Source organism: Malus domestica, chromosome 11, assembly GCF_042453785.1.
Source record: "Malus domestica chromosome 11, GDT2T_hap1".
NCBI lineage: Eukaryota > Viridiplantae > Streptophyta > Magnoliopsida > Rosales > Rosaceae > Malus > Malus domestica.
In genome coordinates, this window is record NC_091671.1 from 3,263,872 (window position 1) to 3,281,585 (window position 17,714).

The following is a 17,714-nucleotide window of genomic DNA, read 5'->3' on the forward strand; positions in this document are numbered from 1 at the left end:
TTTAAACAACTTTAACTTCGGTGCGACGTCTCGCTCGCCGGCTCCCACTATTTAAACCCATTGGGATCGGTCTGAATCATTCTCTCTCTCTGGAATTTCTTTGAAATTGCTTGCGTTCGTTCGAATATCTTTCTCTCTCTCTCTGTAGAAATCTCGGCGGAGTTCACCAGGTATCGCATTGGCAGGTTCCTCGGTTGATATTTTGCTACTGAATCTAAAATTTTCGAATTTTTATTTGTATTTTATGGTTAAATTTTGATTGTTTGATGGGGAGGTTTTAATTGGTGGATTAAAGTTTGAATCTTTCGATATGCACATTGGATCTCTGAATTGAAATTTTCGATCAATTGCTGTTTTCGATGCTTTCGGCGGAAGATGATTGCTTCAATTTCATTTTTTGCATGAAAAGCTTTGTGCTTGTGTGTGTTGGAAGTGTGAAATGTGGAAATGCAATGATTAGGGAGTGAGTATTTTTAGCTAGTTTTGTTGCTGCCGTTGTGATTTTGTGCAATCGAATCTGCTTTTTCGATGCCATTGTGGTTGGGAATCTGTTGGTTTCGTGATTATTGTTGTTTTGAAGATGAATGGTGCATGGAACAAAAAAGGAGTGTGTAGTCCGCACGATCGTGGTATTCTTTTATTGTATTCGTATTGTTGTTATTCGTTTTGAGGTTTGATCAGTAATTTTTAGCTTAGTTAATAGCTTTTCAAGTGTTATGATTAGATATGCGCAATATACGACATTGATCCAATATTGTTTGGTTTCATAAGTATCTCATTTGTTTGGTCGTTCTAGCATGTTAAAGTTTAAAACTTTACTTGCATATTAGTAACATCGTCTTAAAATTTACTACTTTTCTTAAAATTTAATATCATCATTTTACAACTTTACTTAATATCGTGATTAATCTAGAATGGATTGCATAGTATAAACGGTTTAATTTGATACCTCGGGGAGCTATAAATTCACTTCAGAGTACTTTACCTATACAAGAAAAATAATAGATCCGCTCTTCTGAAATAACTAACAGCTACCTGTACCTGAATTTAACACAAGCTTGGCTTAATCAATTTAAGTTTTAGTGCCAAAGTAGAGTTGAATGCTGCTTTCTATTTCATGACCTTATAAACCTTTTCCTTACCTCTTTCTATGTAGGTCTATGAACATGGGCTCGAATTCAGTTGTGGATATGATAGAGGCCTCCTCAGGGGTTCATTTTTCTGGATTTCACATGGATGGCTTAGAACAAAGATCCAAGGTGGAGCAACCAACAACATCAGCACATGGAAACATGCATAAACAGCCCTTTGTTATTGGTAAGTATAGATTTACGGTTTGGTTATTTCGTTGTTGTTTCTAAGCAGGCATGGTAGCTACTTTCTTTAATTCTGCTTTCAAATGATCCATCATTTCGTACATATTGTCACAGGTGTTGCTGGTGGGGCAGCTTCTGGTAAGACTACAGTTTGTGATATGATTATACAACAGCTTCATGATCAGCGTGTTGTTCTTGTTAATCAGGTAATATTCCTTGTTCAAGTGTAGAATTTTGTGATCTATTAGGGTAGTTGTTACTTGTTACATATTCTTTGCATGTCTTTTTTATTATTTGGTTCTCCTGTATTTCACGACTGAGAATTTTACCATTTTTCCAAGTTAGTATCTTATATATCATGGATGATATTATTACAGGATTCCTTTTATCATAATCTGACTGAGGAGGAACTTAAACGTGTACATGAATACAACTTTGACCATCCTGGTGAGGGCAATACTGCAACTTCAAATTTAAGGGAATGTAAATGGACAAATATCTATATGAAAATGTCATGATTTTAAAATGAAACGTGTGCAATCTATCAAAAAATTCCACGTTGCTACAGTTTGAGACACCAAAAATGGTAACCAGACAGTAGTAATGTCATGCTCTTATTTTCTGAGTAACTCAACAAGTTGGTTCTGTGTAGTTTATCTTTAGTGCTTCGCACATGGTTGGATTATAGAAATTTAAAATTATTTTGTGACATTTAATTTGTTCAGTTCTTTCCTAACTTTTTCTTCAAAGTACTTTATAATGCGTGCTAGTTGGCTCTGTTTTATGCTGGCTGTGTTTCAAATTTTAATTCATAGTATTTGGGTATCATCAGATGCATTTGACACCGAGAAACTGTTATCTTCAATGGACAAGTTGAAGCATGGGCAAGCAGTAGATATTCCAAACTATGATTTCAAAAGTTACAAAAATAGTGTGTGTCCAGCTAGACGGGTAAGTTTTGAAATCTGCAGTATCTATTAGGCATATTGTCCAACATCTAGTTACCTGTTGTTTTGAGGCCGTATTCTTGCGAAGGGATAGTTTTTGGAATTATATCAAAACACATGTCTACATATTCTCATTTTCATGTATCTTGTGTAATTCTCTGATGGACTGAAATGCTTATCTATCTTATCATCCTTAACAGGTAAACCCTTCAGATGTCATCATCTTGGAAGGCATTCTTGCTTTCCATGATCCTCGTGTACGAGAGTTGATGAATATGAAGATTTTTGTTGATACAGGTCATTTTTCTTTTTACCTACTTCTTCCTTTCGAACTGATAATTTTTCTTTGCCTTTCGATGATATAGTGCGCTATCAAAGCTTATGTCACCACAAACGACTCTCATAGTCTCACTTTCTGAAAAGTTTCTTTGTTTCAAGTTCTAGTATATTCATCTAATTTCTACGATTTGGCTTTCATGTTAAATTTTTTAACTTGATCAGCCGGGGTATGGGGTCTCTGTCGTTGCATGGTTTTATTGCTTTTCGTTTAATATCTTCTGATCCTACATTGAAATCAATTGTTCGTAATAGTTTATTTTTTAAGCTACTGTTATAAGTAGAACGGTATATGTCACGTCATATTGTTACTAAATTTAGACCACTTCACATTGTAAAATTTTCAGTGCAGATGCTGATGTTCGGTTGGCTAGGAGGATAAGGCGTGATACAGTTGAGAAGGGAAGGGATATTGGTCAAGTTCTTGATCAGGTTTGCAACTTTCCATTTCGTTGTTATTAGATTTATGTTGGTTTTCCGAGCTTATATGTAGAGTTCATTTCATGCTGTGAATTCATAAAATAGTGTATGTGACTATTTTTTCTCAGTGAAAATAATTGTTAGAATTCTCTTCTTGTAGATTGTTAGTGCTCAGTACTTGTAGAAAGGAATTCAAGATAAGTGGTATACTCTTGAATAAATTCGATAATTTTTTCTACCCTATTGTACTCAAACCATTCTTCGAACTATTTTACTCACGGTGTTAAGGGTTTCTTCTTTCGTCTCTATTACCTCTTCTTACCTTTGTTCCCCATGATCACGTGATTTAGGCAACCAATTTAATGATTACAGCGTACTTATTTTATGGTGCCTTTTCTCTGATGGTGCTTATCATTTTAATGCAGTACTCAAAGTTTGTTAAGCCGGCTTTTGATGACTTCATTCTTCCAACAAAGAAGTATGCTGATATCATTATTCCTCGCGGCGGAGATAATCACATAGCTGTTGATTTGATTGTACAACATATTCGTACTAAGCTTGGTCAACATGACCTTTGTAAAATATATCCCAATCTATATGTCATACACTCAACCTTTCAGGTGCCCATCCTTTATATTTTCATTCAAGCTTCAATATGTATTTGTATGTTTAATTTTTTTGGCTCACCAATTATTGTTGCTGGTCTCATGCAGATACGGGGTATGCATACTCTCATACGTGATTCTCAAACAACAAAGCATGATTTTGTTTTCTATTCAGACCGGTTGATTCGTTTGGTGGGTATTTGATTCTTCGAGTCAAGGGGATGATTTGATGGTTTTAAGATCATTAGTGAAATAGGGCCAATTATTATCTGTTTAAACCACTCATCATAAGTGCTTAATCTTGAATAGGTTGTTGAACATGGCCTGGGACATCTACCATTTACCGAAAAGCAGGTGATCACTCCAACTGGTAAGATGATGTTCATTTGCGCATCTTATCATAATACCGTTTTCCCATATTTGATTTTGGTCAATCCTTTTCTTCAACGTTCCTTTGGTCTGAATGCAGGGTCTGTGTATATCGGTGTGGATTTTTGTAAGAGGTTGTGCGGTGTGTCTATCATCAGGAGGTACATCCGTTCCTTATAAGGCATTTGGTTTTTCTGGGTAGAAAAAATATACTCTCCTATGTTTCTATTTAGTTTGGCTTTCTTTACTCATGAACAAACGGTTTTGCTCAAATGCATTCTTGTGAAAACAAATGATGATTATAGATAGTTAGAGGCATTAAGTAGATCTGAATCGAAACCCAACCTCGTCTTTATGAACCATATGCTCTTGTAATCATCATGTACAAATGTCGTATCTCCTGTTGAGTTTGATTTTATGTCAAAAAAAGGTCGTACCCAGTGCACAAGGCTCCCGCTTTACGCAGGGTCTGGGAGAGGTGAATGTCGGCTAGCCTTACCCCCATTTATGGAGAGGCTGCTCCCAAGTCTCGAACCCCCATTTATGTCAAAAATAAAATAAAATGAATTGCTATACGTTTTCATGGTTTGATTAACATTCTCCTATTGCCAGTGGCGAGAGTATGGAGAATGCTTTGCGAGCATGTTGTAAAGGTATCAAGATTGGAAAGATTCTTATTCATAGAGAAGGAGACAATGGTCAGCAGGTTCACACCTCTTTCTCTCTCACTCCCATCCCTCGTGTTGGTTCCACCGCATGCATTTGCATGTCTGCATTTCTGTTACCCCTGATTTTTTTTTCTTATTGCTTTATTGTCTGAACAGCTAATTTATGAAAAACTACCCAACGACATTTCAGAGAGGCATGTATTACTGTTGGATCCTATCCTAGGCACAGGTTCGTTTTTTTTCTGATAATATATCGTTATTGTTTGGACTTTGGACTTGCTGGTTCTTCTTAATCAACTACGGTAACATAGAAAAGAAATGACTGTCAAAAGTGGTTCTTTTTAAAATTGTGTTGAATTATTGGCTATTATACGATTATACCTTTGTCTTTAGGGAACTCGGCTGTTCAAGCTATTTCTCTAATTTTAGAGAAGGGCGTCCCAGAGTCCAACATTATATTTCTCAATCTCATATCTGTAAGTTAACGGCTCTCTAACGTGCTTCAGGTTCCTCTGACTCGTAGTTTGATTTTGGACTACCCTCTGACTATTACTCCTAATGATGTTTCATATCAATTGGCCAGGCACCTCAAGGTGTGCACGTGGTCTGCAAACGCTTCCCCAGAATAAAGATTGTGACATCTGAGATTGAAACTGGTCTGAACAAAGATTTTCGTGTAGTACCTGGCATGGGTGAGTTTGGGGACCGATATTTTGGAACTGATGATGACGATCAACAAGTGGTAGCTCCTTCATCAGTGTAGTTCCAATGAAAACTGCTAGTTGGTCCAACCCTTTGATCAACTCGAGTTATTTTCGGCAATGCTGCTGGGTTCTACATTTCAGTGTTGAAAAAATTTTGACTTCATGAAACCGAATTATCATCCTTCAAGTCTTTGGTAATTTTGTTTTCAAACTATTTGGCTTATAGGGAATTTCTTTCGCAAATGATGGTCTTTATAAAGTGACGATGCCGTTGAAAGGGTTGGACCGCTAGTTGTCCTAGCAGGCAGTGAGTGTGTGCCTAGATAGTCAAGTTCCCTTTTGAACTTCACTTTGCATTTGTATGGCTTCAAGGGGAAACGATTTACGGGCAAATGAATGACCCTCCCCATGATATGTATTATGAACCAGGACATTTACCGGCATGATGATAATATCTTTTTTGTTGCTTCGCAATTTTCTTCTCGTCGTTCCTCATTTTTGCATACTCTTGCATACAGCGGGGTATACCCCTCTCAAGATAACTCGTCACGCGATGAGAATTGTGAAGGATGTGAGAGAGGTGTGGTATACACTCGTAACCAAGAATTCCTTGGAAGACATGTACCTAAGGCCAGCTGTTATGAAAGTGACTAGTTGCGAGACATGATGTCGTTTCAACTAATGATTTTGATTGCTTGTCAGCTGTTAATATATGTGAAATTAATCGAGATGCATACATTACCGCTAACAATCGGGTGACTGTCCTTTGCATTCCATTTACTAATAATGAACCGAAAACAGAAAACTGAAATGGATAGGCACACATCATTGGTTAGTATAATCCAAAATCTTCCTTTGGTTGTCTCTTCAACTTCTGAGTAGTTAGGATGAGGATCATTAGGCCTTCCACACAAACTTTTGCCTAAGGATGAGTTGCCACTTGGCAAGGAGAGTGATCACTCGTTGCTCTATCCTAGGCTGATAACTTTCCTTGGGCTAACCTTTTGACACGTGTCGGTAAGTGCCATGGTGGATTTCTGATGGCATATTCCGCCGGAGCTTGTCTATATAGATTGTTGGGTGTGTAAGTTTGTTTTTGCACTTTCGTCCAGTGTTATCCGATACCTATCCTAAATCCTCAACCATGTCAGCCTTTGTTGGCAAGTATGCTGGTACTTTCTCCCTCCCTCCCTCTCTCTCTCTCTCTCTCTCTCTCTCTCTCTCTCTCTCTAAATATGATTTTCCTAAATACATATGGTATTGTTGGGTAACATATGCATGTTTCCCTCTCATGCAACTATAGTCATGACGAACTTGTTTACGGCTGCTTTTAAAAAGCACTTTTGGATCGAAATACTTTTCAAGAAACACTTTTTAGAAAAGAAAAGTTACATAAGTCTATAATACAAGCACATTTTAATAAAAAGTTTGTGAGCATAAGTACTTACGGAAACAGTATCAAATGAGGAGTCTAGTAGACTTAATTCATGGTAAGCAATGTGTTGGAAACCATTTAGGTCATTGACTGAGGAAAATAAGCACTTCTTCAATGAAATGCTTGTGAGCATAAGTACTTCTTACATAACCAGTTGCAAATGAGTTCGTCTTGTGGACGTGAGTCCTGATAAGCACTGCGTTCAAAACAATTTAGGTCATTGACCAAGAAAATTTTCAAAAGAAAAAAAAAGACAATTTCCTTAAAAGAACATTTAGGCATATATAACTCATTGCAGTCATACTTTAACTTGTAAAACTAAGAAGTTCGAATGATACTCAAGCCCTTTTGATTTTGTGCAGAGGAGCTCATAAAGAATGCCAAGTACATTGCCACCCCAGGCAAGGGCATATTGGCAGCAGATGAGAGCACAGGCACCATTGGCAAGCGCCTATCCAGCATCAACGTCGAGAACATCGAGTCCAACCGCCAAGCTCTCCGAGAACTTCTCTTCACTTCTCCCAACGCCCTCCCTTACCTCTCCGGTGTCATCCTCTTTGAGGAGACCTTGTACCAGAAGAGCTCTGATGGCAAACCCTTCGTCGAAATCCTCCAGGAAAACAATGTCATTCCAGGCATGGTCTAAGTTAAATTTCAATAAATAGAAGCAACATAGTTTTTTTTTGACACTTCTCTTCAAGTTTCCATATTTTGGTATTTTCATTAACGTCAATGTTTACCACTTTGATTCAGGGATCAAGGTCGACAAGGGCACCGTTGAGTTAGCTGGAACAAACGGAGAGACAACAACCCAAGGCTTTGACTCTCTGGGAGCTAGGTGCGCACAGTACTACAAGGCGGGCGCACGCTTTGCCAAATGGCGCGCGGTGCTCAAGATAGGCCTAACCGAGCCCTCGGAACTGTCCATCCAGCAGAATGCGCAAGGTTTGGCTCGCTATGCGATTATCTGCCAGGAGAACGGACTAGTGCCAATCGTTGAGCCAGAGATTTTGACTGATGGAGATCATGACATTAAGAAATGTGCAGCTGCTACTGAAATGGTTCTTGCAGCAGTTTACAAGGCACTCAATGAACAACATGTTCTTCTTGAAGGCACACTCCTTAAGCCCAACATGGTTACTCCAGGTTCTGATAGCCCAAAGGTGAAATAAAAATTGATTATTGACTCGAAATTCTCTTGAGCTCTCTCTCTCAAAGAAATTATTACATACAATAGATGTATATATATACACACGTGTGTGTTGATATATTATGTATAATGTCTCTCGCAAAGAACTTCTTGCATACACTGTTGTATATATGACTAACATGAAGATGTGGAATGTAAGAGTCTACTGTGCGTATAAAATTAACACAAGTAATTGTATCCTAAGTTTAAAAATTCACCATTGAATGTTATATTAAATATTGTAGGAATCGTGATTTAGATGACTTCGTAATACTATGGCAGCATGACACAGTGTATCGTATACATGTTATATTTATTGGAGTTACGATAAGGGTTGTAACATAAAAGTTCTTTTCTGATAGAGCACATGCATGTTGGTCGCATCATATAAAAGTAGTTTCGTGTAGACGTATTGAGAGAGGAAGGTAATAAATAACCGGCACATACAGCATTATCAACATAGTTTTTCTTCAAACTGAAATGGCTTCAATCTTTGCACAGGTTACGCCGGAGGTGATTGCCGAGTGCACAGTGACTGCACTGCGCCGGACAGTCCCAGCAGCTGTGCCGGGGATTGTGTTTCTGTCCGGAGGACAAAGTGAGGAAGAGGCAACACTCAACTTGGATGCAATGAACAGGTTGGATGTGTTGAAGCCATGGACTCTTTCGTTCTCGTTCGGGCGAGCTTTGCAAGCAAGCACACTCAAGACTTGGGGTGGGAAGAAGGAGAATGTTGCGAAAGCTCAGGCGACGTTCTTGAAAAGGTGCAAGGCAAACTCAGATGCCACTCTTGGAAAGTACTCTGGAGGAAGTGCTGGTGGACTGGCTTCTGAGAGCTTGTTTGTTAAGGGATACAAGTACTAGAACTGGTACTAAAGCCCTTAACTGCATGGCCGGTATAAGATCAAGAATAACAAAATATTTAGTGTAATTTTATTTTATCAACTCTACTTATTACTCAATACCTTGAAGTTAGTCCAGTCCGATATATATAACTGATCAGTGCAACAAACACACTCCAAGAGAAGTGCCATACAACAACAAAGACATAACGTTAATTGTTTCCTCGTTCTACTGCTACTGACGGCATACAGGTCATAGTTTCGTGGTGCTACAAAAGATCTCATACCACAACCACATTTCCCTCATGCTAATTTTGCCACGTCCATGATCCAAGGATATGACCGGCCCCAATAGCACACTCTGTTGAGAGCATACTAACCCAACATCGTAAGAAAATGGACTTTGAATGTGCTTACAAGTAATGGGGCTATTCTTCATATTGTCAAATTGGTTTTATAATGGAGCCTTAACTTTTTTCATAGCATTAAAGCAGGTTGTTCTATATGTGAAGTTCAATGGCCACCCATGCCCCACATGGCCCGATTTGTGTTGTCTACATTCTAAGTTTGAAAATTCATCGTAAGGGCATGTTATAATTAATTGGGTTACCTCCATATTACTAATTAGATTTATGGTAGAACCCTAACTTTTTTTTCACACTCACGGTTGCTGCGGTTATATCTGGAGCTGCAGCAGATTTGGTTTGGATGAGTTTGTGAACCGGGAGGATGCCCAGAGAGCAGTCAAGAAACTGGACATGAAGATGTTGTCCTCAAGAATATGTGAATGTTTTTCCAGGATCTTGGTTTTCATATAATGTTAGTCTGTTATAGTGTATGATGTGAAGCTTTGTTGCTTATTATGTTTATTCAAAGTTGTTTTCCATCAAACCCTTCAAAATTGTTCTGCTTGAATTCGTTTTTGTTTTTTATAATTTAATTGTGCTGGAGTGCATGGTTGAGGTCTTACGTTTACGGTAACTAACACCGTGGCTTCAACTAAATAAACTTGAAACTTTTGAGTTTTGCACATGGTTGAACTTTTCTGCCTTGTAGTATTTATTTTCTTAATGTTGAACGGGGTTCCAAGTTTAATGAATAACGTTCATTTAACTAATATAATGTTGTGATTGGACGTAATCTATACAACGAAGATGTTTAGGTTGCACAAACGAAAGATGTTTAGAATTGTGCTTAGGAAAGCTTTTTAAGTTTTGCTAACAAATTTCCATAGAAAACAGCCTCCTTTTAAATGGTACAAATGATTATATCCTAGTAACAAGATTATTCATGAGATTCCAACTTTCGCTCGTACTCATATTATTTCCTGCACGATTTGATATCTGTCATATTTTTCTACGAAATTAGTCACATAACAAGAAAAGAAAATTCAAGGTTAAATGAGGAGTAAAATTTTGATAACAGTCCGTCCATTTAATAGAAAAATCAATTAAGTGGTTTGAACATGCGAATGAAAGATCTACATATGATTTGGTTAGAATATGCGATTATAAAACGGAGACACAAGACAAAAAGAGCAGAGGAAGATCTAGGAAAACTTGAAAAGAGACTGTAAGAAAAGATATAGAGTACTTGAAGCTAACGAAATACTTGATGCAAAACTGAACGTGGCGAGTTATAAAATTCATACAGCTGACTCCATTTAATGAAATAAAGCTTATTTGTTGTTGTTGTAAATGTCATGTTATCAAACTAGAGACAAATACATATGCAGTATTGTCAACCTGGCCGCTTAACTAAGAATGAACGTCTTGCATAGAGAATTTATATCAAACCATATATACTCCACTTATTTTCATTTTTTGGGTACTATGAGACTCAAGGCCCAGAAAACATAAAAACAACCCAACTCATTAGCAAAAGACAAAACGGGGAGTTTTGAGTCCATCTTCTTCAAATCTCTGAATCTGCCATTGGGTCCCTCTCTTCGCTCTCCTCCTCCAAAAATGTCGTCGTCTTCTTCAATCTCATCGTCGTTTCGATTATTCACCACCAAAATCCCTACCTCAATTCTCAACCCTAAAACCCCAAAACCCCCATCTCTGTCTTTTCCCCAAAGGCACATCACTTTCCAAAGAATCCCCACCATATCCGCCTCCTCCCCTCCGCCGCCGTCCGCATCCGCTTCGAGCTCCACGTCCCTACAGCCGGTCGAGGACCTCCCTCCGAAGCTCCAGGAAATCGTCAAGCTTTTCCAGTCCGTAGAGGTCCCCAAGGCCAAGTACGAGCAGCTTCTGTTCTACGGCAAGAATTTGAAGCCGTTGGATGATCGATTCAAGACGAAGCAGAACAAAGTGGAGGGATGCGTCTCTCAGGTGTGGGTCAGGGCGTATCTTGATTCGGACAAGAATGTGTTTTTCGAGGCCGATTCCGACTCGGTCCTCACCAAGGGGCTCGCTGCTTTGCTAGTTAGCGGGTTATCGGGCCGCCCGGTGGATGAGGTTTTGCGGGTTTCGCCCGATTTCGCGGTGCTTCTGGGTCTGCAGCAGAGCCTGACGCCGTCGAGGAATAATGGGTTTTTGAATATGTTGAGGTTGATGCAGAGGAAGGCGAAGGAGTTGCTTGTGGAGGAAGAAAATGGAGGGGAGAGTGAGCGTTTCGCAGCGAAAATTGAAGATAGTGTCAAAAGTTTGGAGCTTGGAGTGGATTCTGAAGTGGGTGGGGAAAAGAATTCGAATTCGAATTCGGGTTTGAGAGTTGATGGTGGGATTGAGGGTGAGGATATTGGATTGAGTTCTGGAGAAAATGTTAAGCAATTGGACCTGGTAGCGAGTGAAATGAGCGAAAATGTGGCAGATTCTGGTGACTTGGGAAGCAGAGGGAAGAGAATTCAGGAGAAATTGATGGGAGAGTTAAGTCCTGTGGAATTGGAAGTGGAAGACATTTCTTATCAACATGCCGGGCATGCCGGGGTTAGAGGAGGTGGTGATGGGGAGACGCATTTCAATGTGAGAGTTGTGTCTAAGAAGTTTGAAGGGAAGAGTTTGGTTAAGAGGCATAGGCTTATATATGGTTTGTTGAAAGAAGAATTGCAAAGTGGACTACATGCATTGTCGATTGTGGCGAAAACACCGTCTGAAGTGAGTGGAGGGTGAAGGCACGGCTCCGGGTTTCTCATGTAAAAGAGGTTCATTTTTTGAATTTTTGTTCTTATATATTGCTTCGATGCGGGAGCCTTGTGCACTGGGTACGACCTTTTTTTTATATATTGCTTCGATGATCGTACAATGAGGCTGTTGGTCTGAATTTTCAGAACTGTTGTACACATAGTGCTCATAAGATTTGTTAGAATGTGAACATGTGCTGTCTTGAATCTTTACAATGCATAATTGAATTACATAATGGTGCCAACCAGCGGATCCAGGAAATAATATTAGGGAGGTCAAATTTTTTGTACTACAAATAGTATGCATATTGTCATTTCATCAAGTCTTCGTAGGCCTGAAGTCATTTGAAAATGTATACTACAAATATGTTAATATATGCAAGGGGCAGCACCCAAGGTATTAACGGACATTCATCGGGTTTTGGTAGGCTGAAGTCAGTTAAAGGGCAAATATGAAGCCAACTCTAATCTTCAAAAGGGCAACACTCAAGGTATCTATGGACATTCACCGAAGTTCGGAAGGTCAGCACCTAAGTTATCTATGAACGTTCATCGAAATTCGGGGGGTCAGCTGACCCCCATGCCCCTTAATGGATCCGCCAGTGGTGCCAACATTCTAGCGAGCCAGCTATATATTTTAGTAGTCTTTGCGATTCTTTCGAACTTTGATTGACTTGGTATATGACAATGAATATGCTTTTAAAGCAAATAATGAAACGTAACGATATAGCACTTAGGGAGATCAATAATTGTAATGGTAACCTTAAATTTGCAGACTAAATCTCTTTGTAAGGCAGTTTTGATATGTATTGTTGTCTGGTAGAAATTCTAGTAGTACAAAGTACAGAGGTTGTGCTAGTTTTCATCTGCTGGCTACGCTCCAGCCACAAGCTGTCCATTGCGTAACATGATTGATTGTCTAGTACATAGTCGTATTGAACATCGGACTGTGATCTTGTGGTGTTTCTTTAAACTACAAATCAATCTCTTTATATCTTTTCTGAATATATAAACTGTTGATGGATCTAAAAGTTATAGTGTATTAGGTGATTTCTGATTAGGACACTTTGGACATAGGAACTATCTAGAAAAATAACCCCCACAAACACAAACCTGTTGCTGGATTCTCCAACTATTGTCGTGATTCGTTGTCTAGCTAACTTTCTGTAAAAATTTGAACCGAACATTGCTTTTCATATGAATTCTTTTAATTAAGTAAACATATGAAAGCGGTAGTGCGGTGATGGAGCACCATAACGGAATAATGTGTCAGTGTTAAAACAAGGGAGAAGTTATGTGCAAATCTTTGCAGGATTGAATCTCCATACATCTCTTGTTAGAGTTTTCCACAAGTAGAAGTCTAGTGCTTCCAGTTCCTCAAACAGAGTTCCAATTCAGCAGACCTTTTCTTTTTCCGTTCTGCAGACGAGGCTATCGGGTTTCCTTTGTTCTTCAGTCCCATATGTTTAGCACTGTATTTGTTCAAGATGATAAATTGTGTCCTTCTGTAGGTTTTGTTACTAATGGATTTGTGATACAACCAACCGAATGTCGGAACAAAAACAGAAAAGAAAAAGACTTTCGTAAGTTTGTAGAAAAGAATGCTCATGTATCATATTTATATAGCTCGTATGACCTTTACACATTTAGGGTTTCAAAGTAGACATACTAGGAACATAGGAGGAAGATACCAGGAAAGAATGCTTCTGGATCTTCATCTTTTAGATTTGCAACTTCTTGCAACTAAAACACCCCTCGGCGGACCTGTCATCTGTAATTGGCATCTGCTATGCAACCAGTAGGAAAAATGGATCATACCTAGACTGGCTCTCACTTTAAATGTTCCTCTCATATTGTAGTTAACTTGATTGTTCTGCACCTGCGTTTGAAGCGCCACAGCGTGATTGACAGGAAGGTAAACCAAGCTCGATATCAAGCGAACCGATCCCACCCTTCCTTCTCCAGGTCTTTGTGTGAAAGGTGCAAGAGATTGAGTTGCTATGAGCCTGTCAGAAAAGAAAAGCTCCAAATCCAGATACTCAAATCTTATATCGAGTTTCCGATTAGGGTTGGAGAAATTTGCGAGGAAGGTGAAGTCGCCGTTGAAATATTCCGGTGAGTCGAAGTAGATGGTGTTGAGGCTTGCATTGGGGATGTCAAACGATGGAGTTTTTGGTTTAACAACTAAGAAGAGTATCAAAGTCGCAATTCCAAAGAAAATAAGAACAACACTAAATATGAGACACGCAATTGCACAGCACCATACAAGCGGATTTGTCCGTTGAGGTTGCCGGAGTATTATTTGCTTTGTCGGTTTACTTGAGATAAGGTTTTCTGCATCAGGTGCTGGAGCTTCTCCATTCGCAGCACGCTTTGATATGATGATTTGGCTGAGGGAGATTGGTGTCGGTGGCCTTTGAGATGGGGGTGGGCGTCTGCTATGCCGTTGGGGCGGGGGTTGAGGTAGCGGTGAAGGTGGAATTGGGGACGGCGGTGGAGGTGGATGGGCTGACATCTCTGGAAAGCAACCAGAAGCAAAACAGCTGAACCGAGTAATGAAGGGGGAAGATGAAGATAATTGTTTGTTTAAATAAATTAGGAAATTGATTAAAGCAAGTAAAGGAAAAGAAACATTTGGTGGAGGGGTAGGAGTGGGACCAAATTGTTTCATTGGTATTTGTAAAAGGGGGTTTGGGTGGAGCTAAAGGTGGGAAACTTGTAGATGTTTGTGGTTTGAATGTTTTTGCTTTTGAAGTTGCTGATTTCAATTTGCAAGCACTGTGTGGAAAAGTCCTAAACAGAAGTGGCCTTGTTCTGCAAAGTGCTTTGATTATAAGCACTTTTGTTATTTGATTGGTTAGACCAGTTGAAGTTGTGAGTGGTTGGTCTAAGATATCCATAATAACTTGATATTTTCATCGAAATTTCCGTGTTTTTGAACTATCGATATTTTTTTGGACTACCGATATTTTCGATATCATTGGTATTTTAGACCTTGTTAAGTCACTCATGTATCTTACCATGCAATGTATAAAATATTGTACTAATTCATTATATATAAATGATTATGATGTGTTTAAACTTCTTTAATTAATTACTACATATTTTCTACACTCACAATGTTTGTCAGCTCGTTATATAATCAACTTAAATCAGTTATATTTATCATGCAATGCATTTCCTTCCAATTTTTTATGATAAACTAATAGATAATTAACTAAATAAACATCCTGCAAAGTTTCAATAAAAATTTCCAAGTTTTTCTTACAATTTCTGTGTTTTTTATTCAATTTTTATTGATATTAAAATTTCCATCCAAATTTCCGTGTTTTTGAACTACCGATATCATCGATATTTAATACCTTAGATGTAGTGGCTGCTTGCAACTGTATTTAAGAGGGCTAAAAATATTTTTTGACAACTAAAACTGTTTTCCATTGCGTTTAGCATAAACAGTTAAAAGTGCTTTTAAGACTTAATTATTTTACATGTCAAATGATTTTTCATTATGTTCTTGGATTCTTTTTTTATTTTATTTTATTTTTTAACTTATACGTGTTTCTAATGAAAACAATTATACCATAAGCACTTGTGAGCGTAAGTGTTGGCTACCGAAGCAATCCAAAAACATCAACCAGATCAAGGGGTTTGGAGCTTATGATGTAATAATCTTACCATGCTGCTGGTTTCAGCTTCATACAGACTTGTATGTGTTTTGATTTGTTTAGCCACTAAGGAAGGCCGAAAGTTAGGCCCTCTATAAAGACAGCACAGAAAATATTAGACAAAAAGATTCAAAAGTAAGGAGCATGAACTATTTGTACTTTTGTCTTTTCCTTCTTTTTTAAACATAAACAACAGCAAAATTTCATTTTACTAAGTGGGATCGGTTGGATGAATTCTAGAACATCATTGCGTTTGATTTTACTTCAAGTTTCCGTTAGCTCCAAGTACTCTATATCTTTTATTCTTTTTCCAAGTCTTTATAGGTCTTTTTCTACCCATTTTGCCTAAGCCTCTATCTCATAATAACATTTTCTAACCAGAGCATTTGTAGGTCTTCAGCTCATATGTCCAAATTACCTTAACCTATTTTCTCTCATCATATTTTCAATTGCAGTTACTTCTACTTTACCTCGAATATCATCGTTCTTGATTATGTCATTTCTCGTGTGCTCACACATCCAATGAAGCATTCTCACATCCGCTACACGTATTTTTTGCACGTGTAGACGCTTGACCGTCCAAACATTTAAAACATAATCATGTGATGGGTAGGACACATAATTTTCTTATAAGACAAGCAGATTTATCACTCATTTTTAAACTAATGGCACTCTAAACCGAATATTTTCGGATGACAACAAGCTAAACAAATGCGTTAAAATCACCCACCAAAAATGTACTGTCAAGTACTTAGAACTAGTGCTGCATAAAGATCCTTAAAATTTGCAATTTCCTTCATTCATATACCCCAAAAGCCATGCCAATCATGAATGCTTTAGGTCAGGCTGGCAGCTGGGTGGATTGGTACAGCGGAACTCTACTCCAGTGCGATCTGCTACGGAAGGTATAGGAGATGGGGCCTTTCATGTTGTGAATAAAGAGAGAGTTTTTAATATGTCCGAAATACGGAGTTGTATGTTAGTATTATTATACAAGCGGAAAAAAAGTTTTTATTTTCAAACGTCTCTTCATTTATATAATAAAATATGACGTATATGCACATGTTTCGAATACACGAAAAATCTCTCGTGAATAAGTTATGTAATGACTCTTTCGACAAAAACAAAAAAAAACAAAAAATGTTAATGACACTTGAAAATCCCAAATAGTCTACCTAAATTAATGATGGATCAACACCGCACCAGATTTCGTGGGTCGAATTGATTAGCCCATTAACGTTTAGCTACCCAAACCAAGTCCATGGTAGTTCTACTCTCAGCCCACATTGAGTTACAAAAACACATTAAATTGAGCAAATTCTAAGGTTCGACTGTCGGAGTAACCACATGGATAGGATACACAAAAACAACCCGAAACTGGTACAACTTCTAGCGTCCCTGCACCTCGACAATGTGGCCTTGCAGACTTAACCACACATACGCCCCGTCTTTTTTTTCTTTGCTCAAGAAAATAAAATAAGCATTAAATAGTGTGACCATGATTAAATCCAATTCCAATACAATCAAATAAGAAAGTTTTCCTTGCCACTGAAGGCAAGGCTCTATCCCAAATGTGGAAGTTACTAAAACTAAAATCAGTGCTAGGGACTACATTTGTCAGGAAATTTACCTCCATAAGCACTTGAATACGGGACACAGAGTCAAAAGAAGTCACCAACCACTTAATGTCTTCGATGATGTTCTTCGACCTCAAAGGAGTTGAGTAGGAGCCTTTAATGGCGCCAATGACTAATTTATAGTCACCTTCAACACATGCTCTTGTATCCCTTTCCTTTTGCAGTCCCAAGGGCGTCCCGAGTGCCAGAGCTTCAGCCACAAAAATGGTGTTTTCCCCAGATATCTTGCGCCAACAACGATAGGGTTCTCTTAAGTTGTATACGGCAAGTCAACAGAAGTCTTTGCTCTAAAGTGAATTCATTTTGAGTTAGAAAAACAACCCGAAACTGGGACACCTTGTAGCGTCCCTACACCCGGACAATGTGGCCATGCGAGCTTACCCACACATAGCCTTATGGAGATTGAGAGTGTATTTTTCATTAGAATGTCTATTTATATGCTTATGGTTTACTT

The 17,714-nt window shown here is 38.4% G+C and overlaps 4 protein-coding genes across 5 annotated transcripts; 3 read left to right on the forward strand and 1 right to left on the reverse strand.

The window, feature by feature from the left end:
• Positions 1–29: 29 nt before the first annotated feature.
• On the forward strand, positions 30–5,839 carry LOC103419429 (uridine kinase-like protein 3). 2 transcript variants are annotated; one of them, XM_008357534.4, is made up of 15 exons: positions 30–170; positions 1,157–1,317; positions 1,431–1,522; positions 1,694–1,763; positions 2,149–2,267; positions 2,464–2,560; positions 2,952–3,031; positions 3,445–3,639; positions 3,733–3,816; positions 3,934–3,994; positions 4,094–4,154; positions 4,606–4,699; positions 4,818–4,890; positions 5,055–5,137; positions 5,245–5,839. In XM_008357534.4, exons 2-15 carry the CDS (start codon positions 1,161–1,163, stop codon positions 5,422–5,424), a joined length of 1,446 nt encoding a protein of 481 aa, XP_008355756.2. In that variant the 5' UTR covers positions 30–170; positions 1,157–1,160; the 3' UTR covers positions 5,425–5,839. The 2 variants fall into 2 exon arrangements, with proteins under 2 accessions (XP_008355756.2, XP_070664791.1); XM_070808690.1 differs by having other exon boundaries at positions 156–629.
• A 348-nt stretch (positions 5,840–6,187) lies between these two features.
• Positions 6,188–9,001, forward strand: LOC103419428 (fructose-bisphosphate aldolase, cytoplasmic isozyme 1). The gene is made up of 4 exons (XM_008357533.4): positions 6,188–6,537; positions 7,163–7,435; positions 7,554–7,963; positions 8,491–9,001. The coding sequence occupies exons 1-4, from the start codon at positions 6,510–6,512 to the stop codon at positions 8,851–8,853; spliced, it is 1,074 nt and encodes a 357-aa protein (XP_008355755.2). The 5' UTR covers positions 6,188–6,509; the 3' UTR covers positions 8,854–9,001.
• A 1,659-nt stretch (positions 9,002–10,660) lies between these two features.
• LOC103419427 (sufE-like protein 1, chloroplastic/mitochondrial) lies at positions 10,661–12,763 on the forward strand. Its single transcript, XM_070808691.1, has 2 exons — positions 10,661–11,979; positions 12,387–12,763. The coding sequence occupies exon 1, from the start codon at positions 10,799–10,801 to the stop codon at positions 11,945–11,947; it is 1,149 nt and encodes a 382-aa protein (XP_070664792.1). The 5' UTR covers positions 10,661–10,798; the 3' UTR covers positions 11,948–11,979; positions 12,387–12,763.
• A 783-nt stretch (positions 12,764–13,546) lies between these two features.
• On the reverse strand, positions 13,547–14,823 carry LOC103416763 (uncharacterized). The gene has a single exon (XM_008354990.4). The coding sequence runs from the start codon at positions 14,627–14,629 to the stop codon at positions 13,673–13,675; it is 957 nt and encodes a 318-aa protein (XP_008353212.3). The 5' UTR covers positions 14,630–14,823; the 3' UTR covers positions 13,547–13,672.
• Between the last annotated feature and the right edge of the window lie 2,891 nt (positions 14,824–17,714).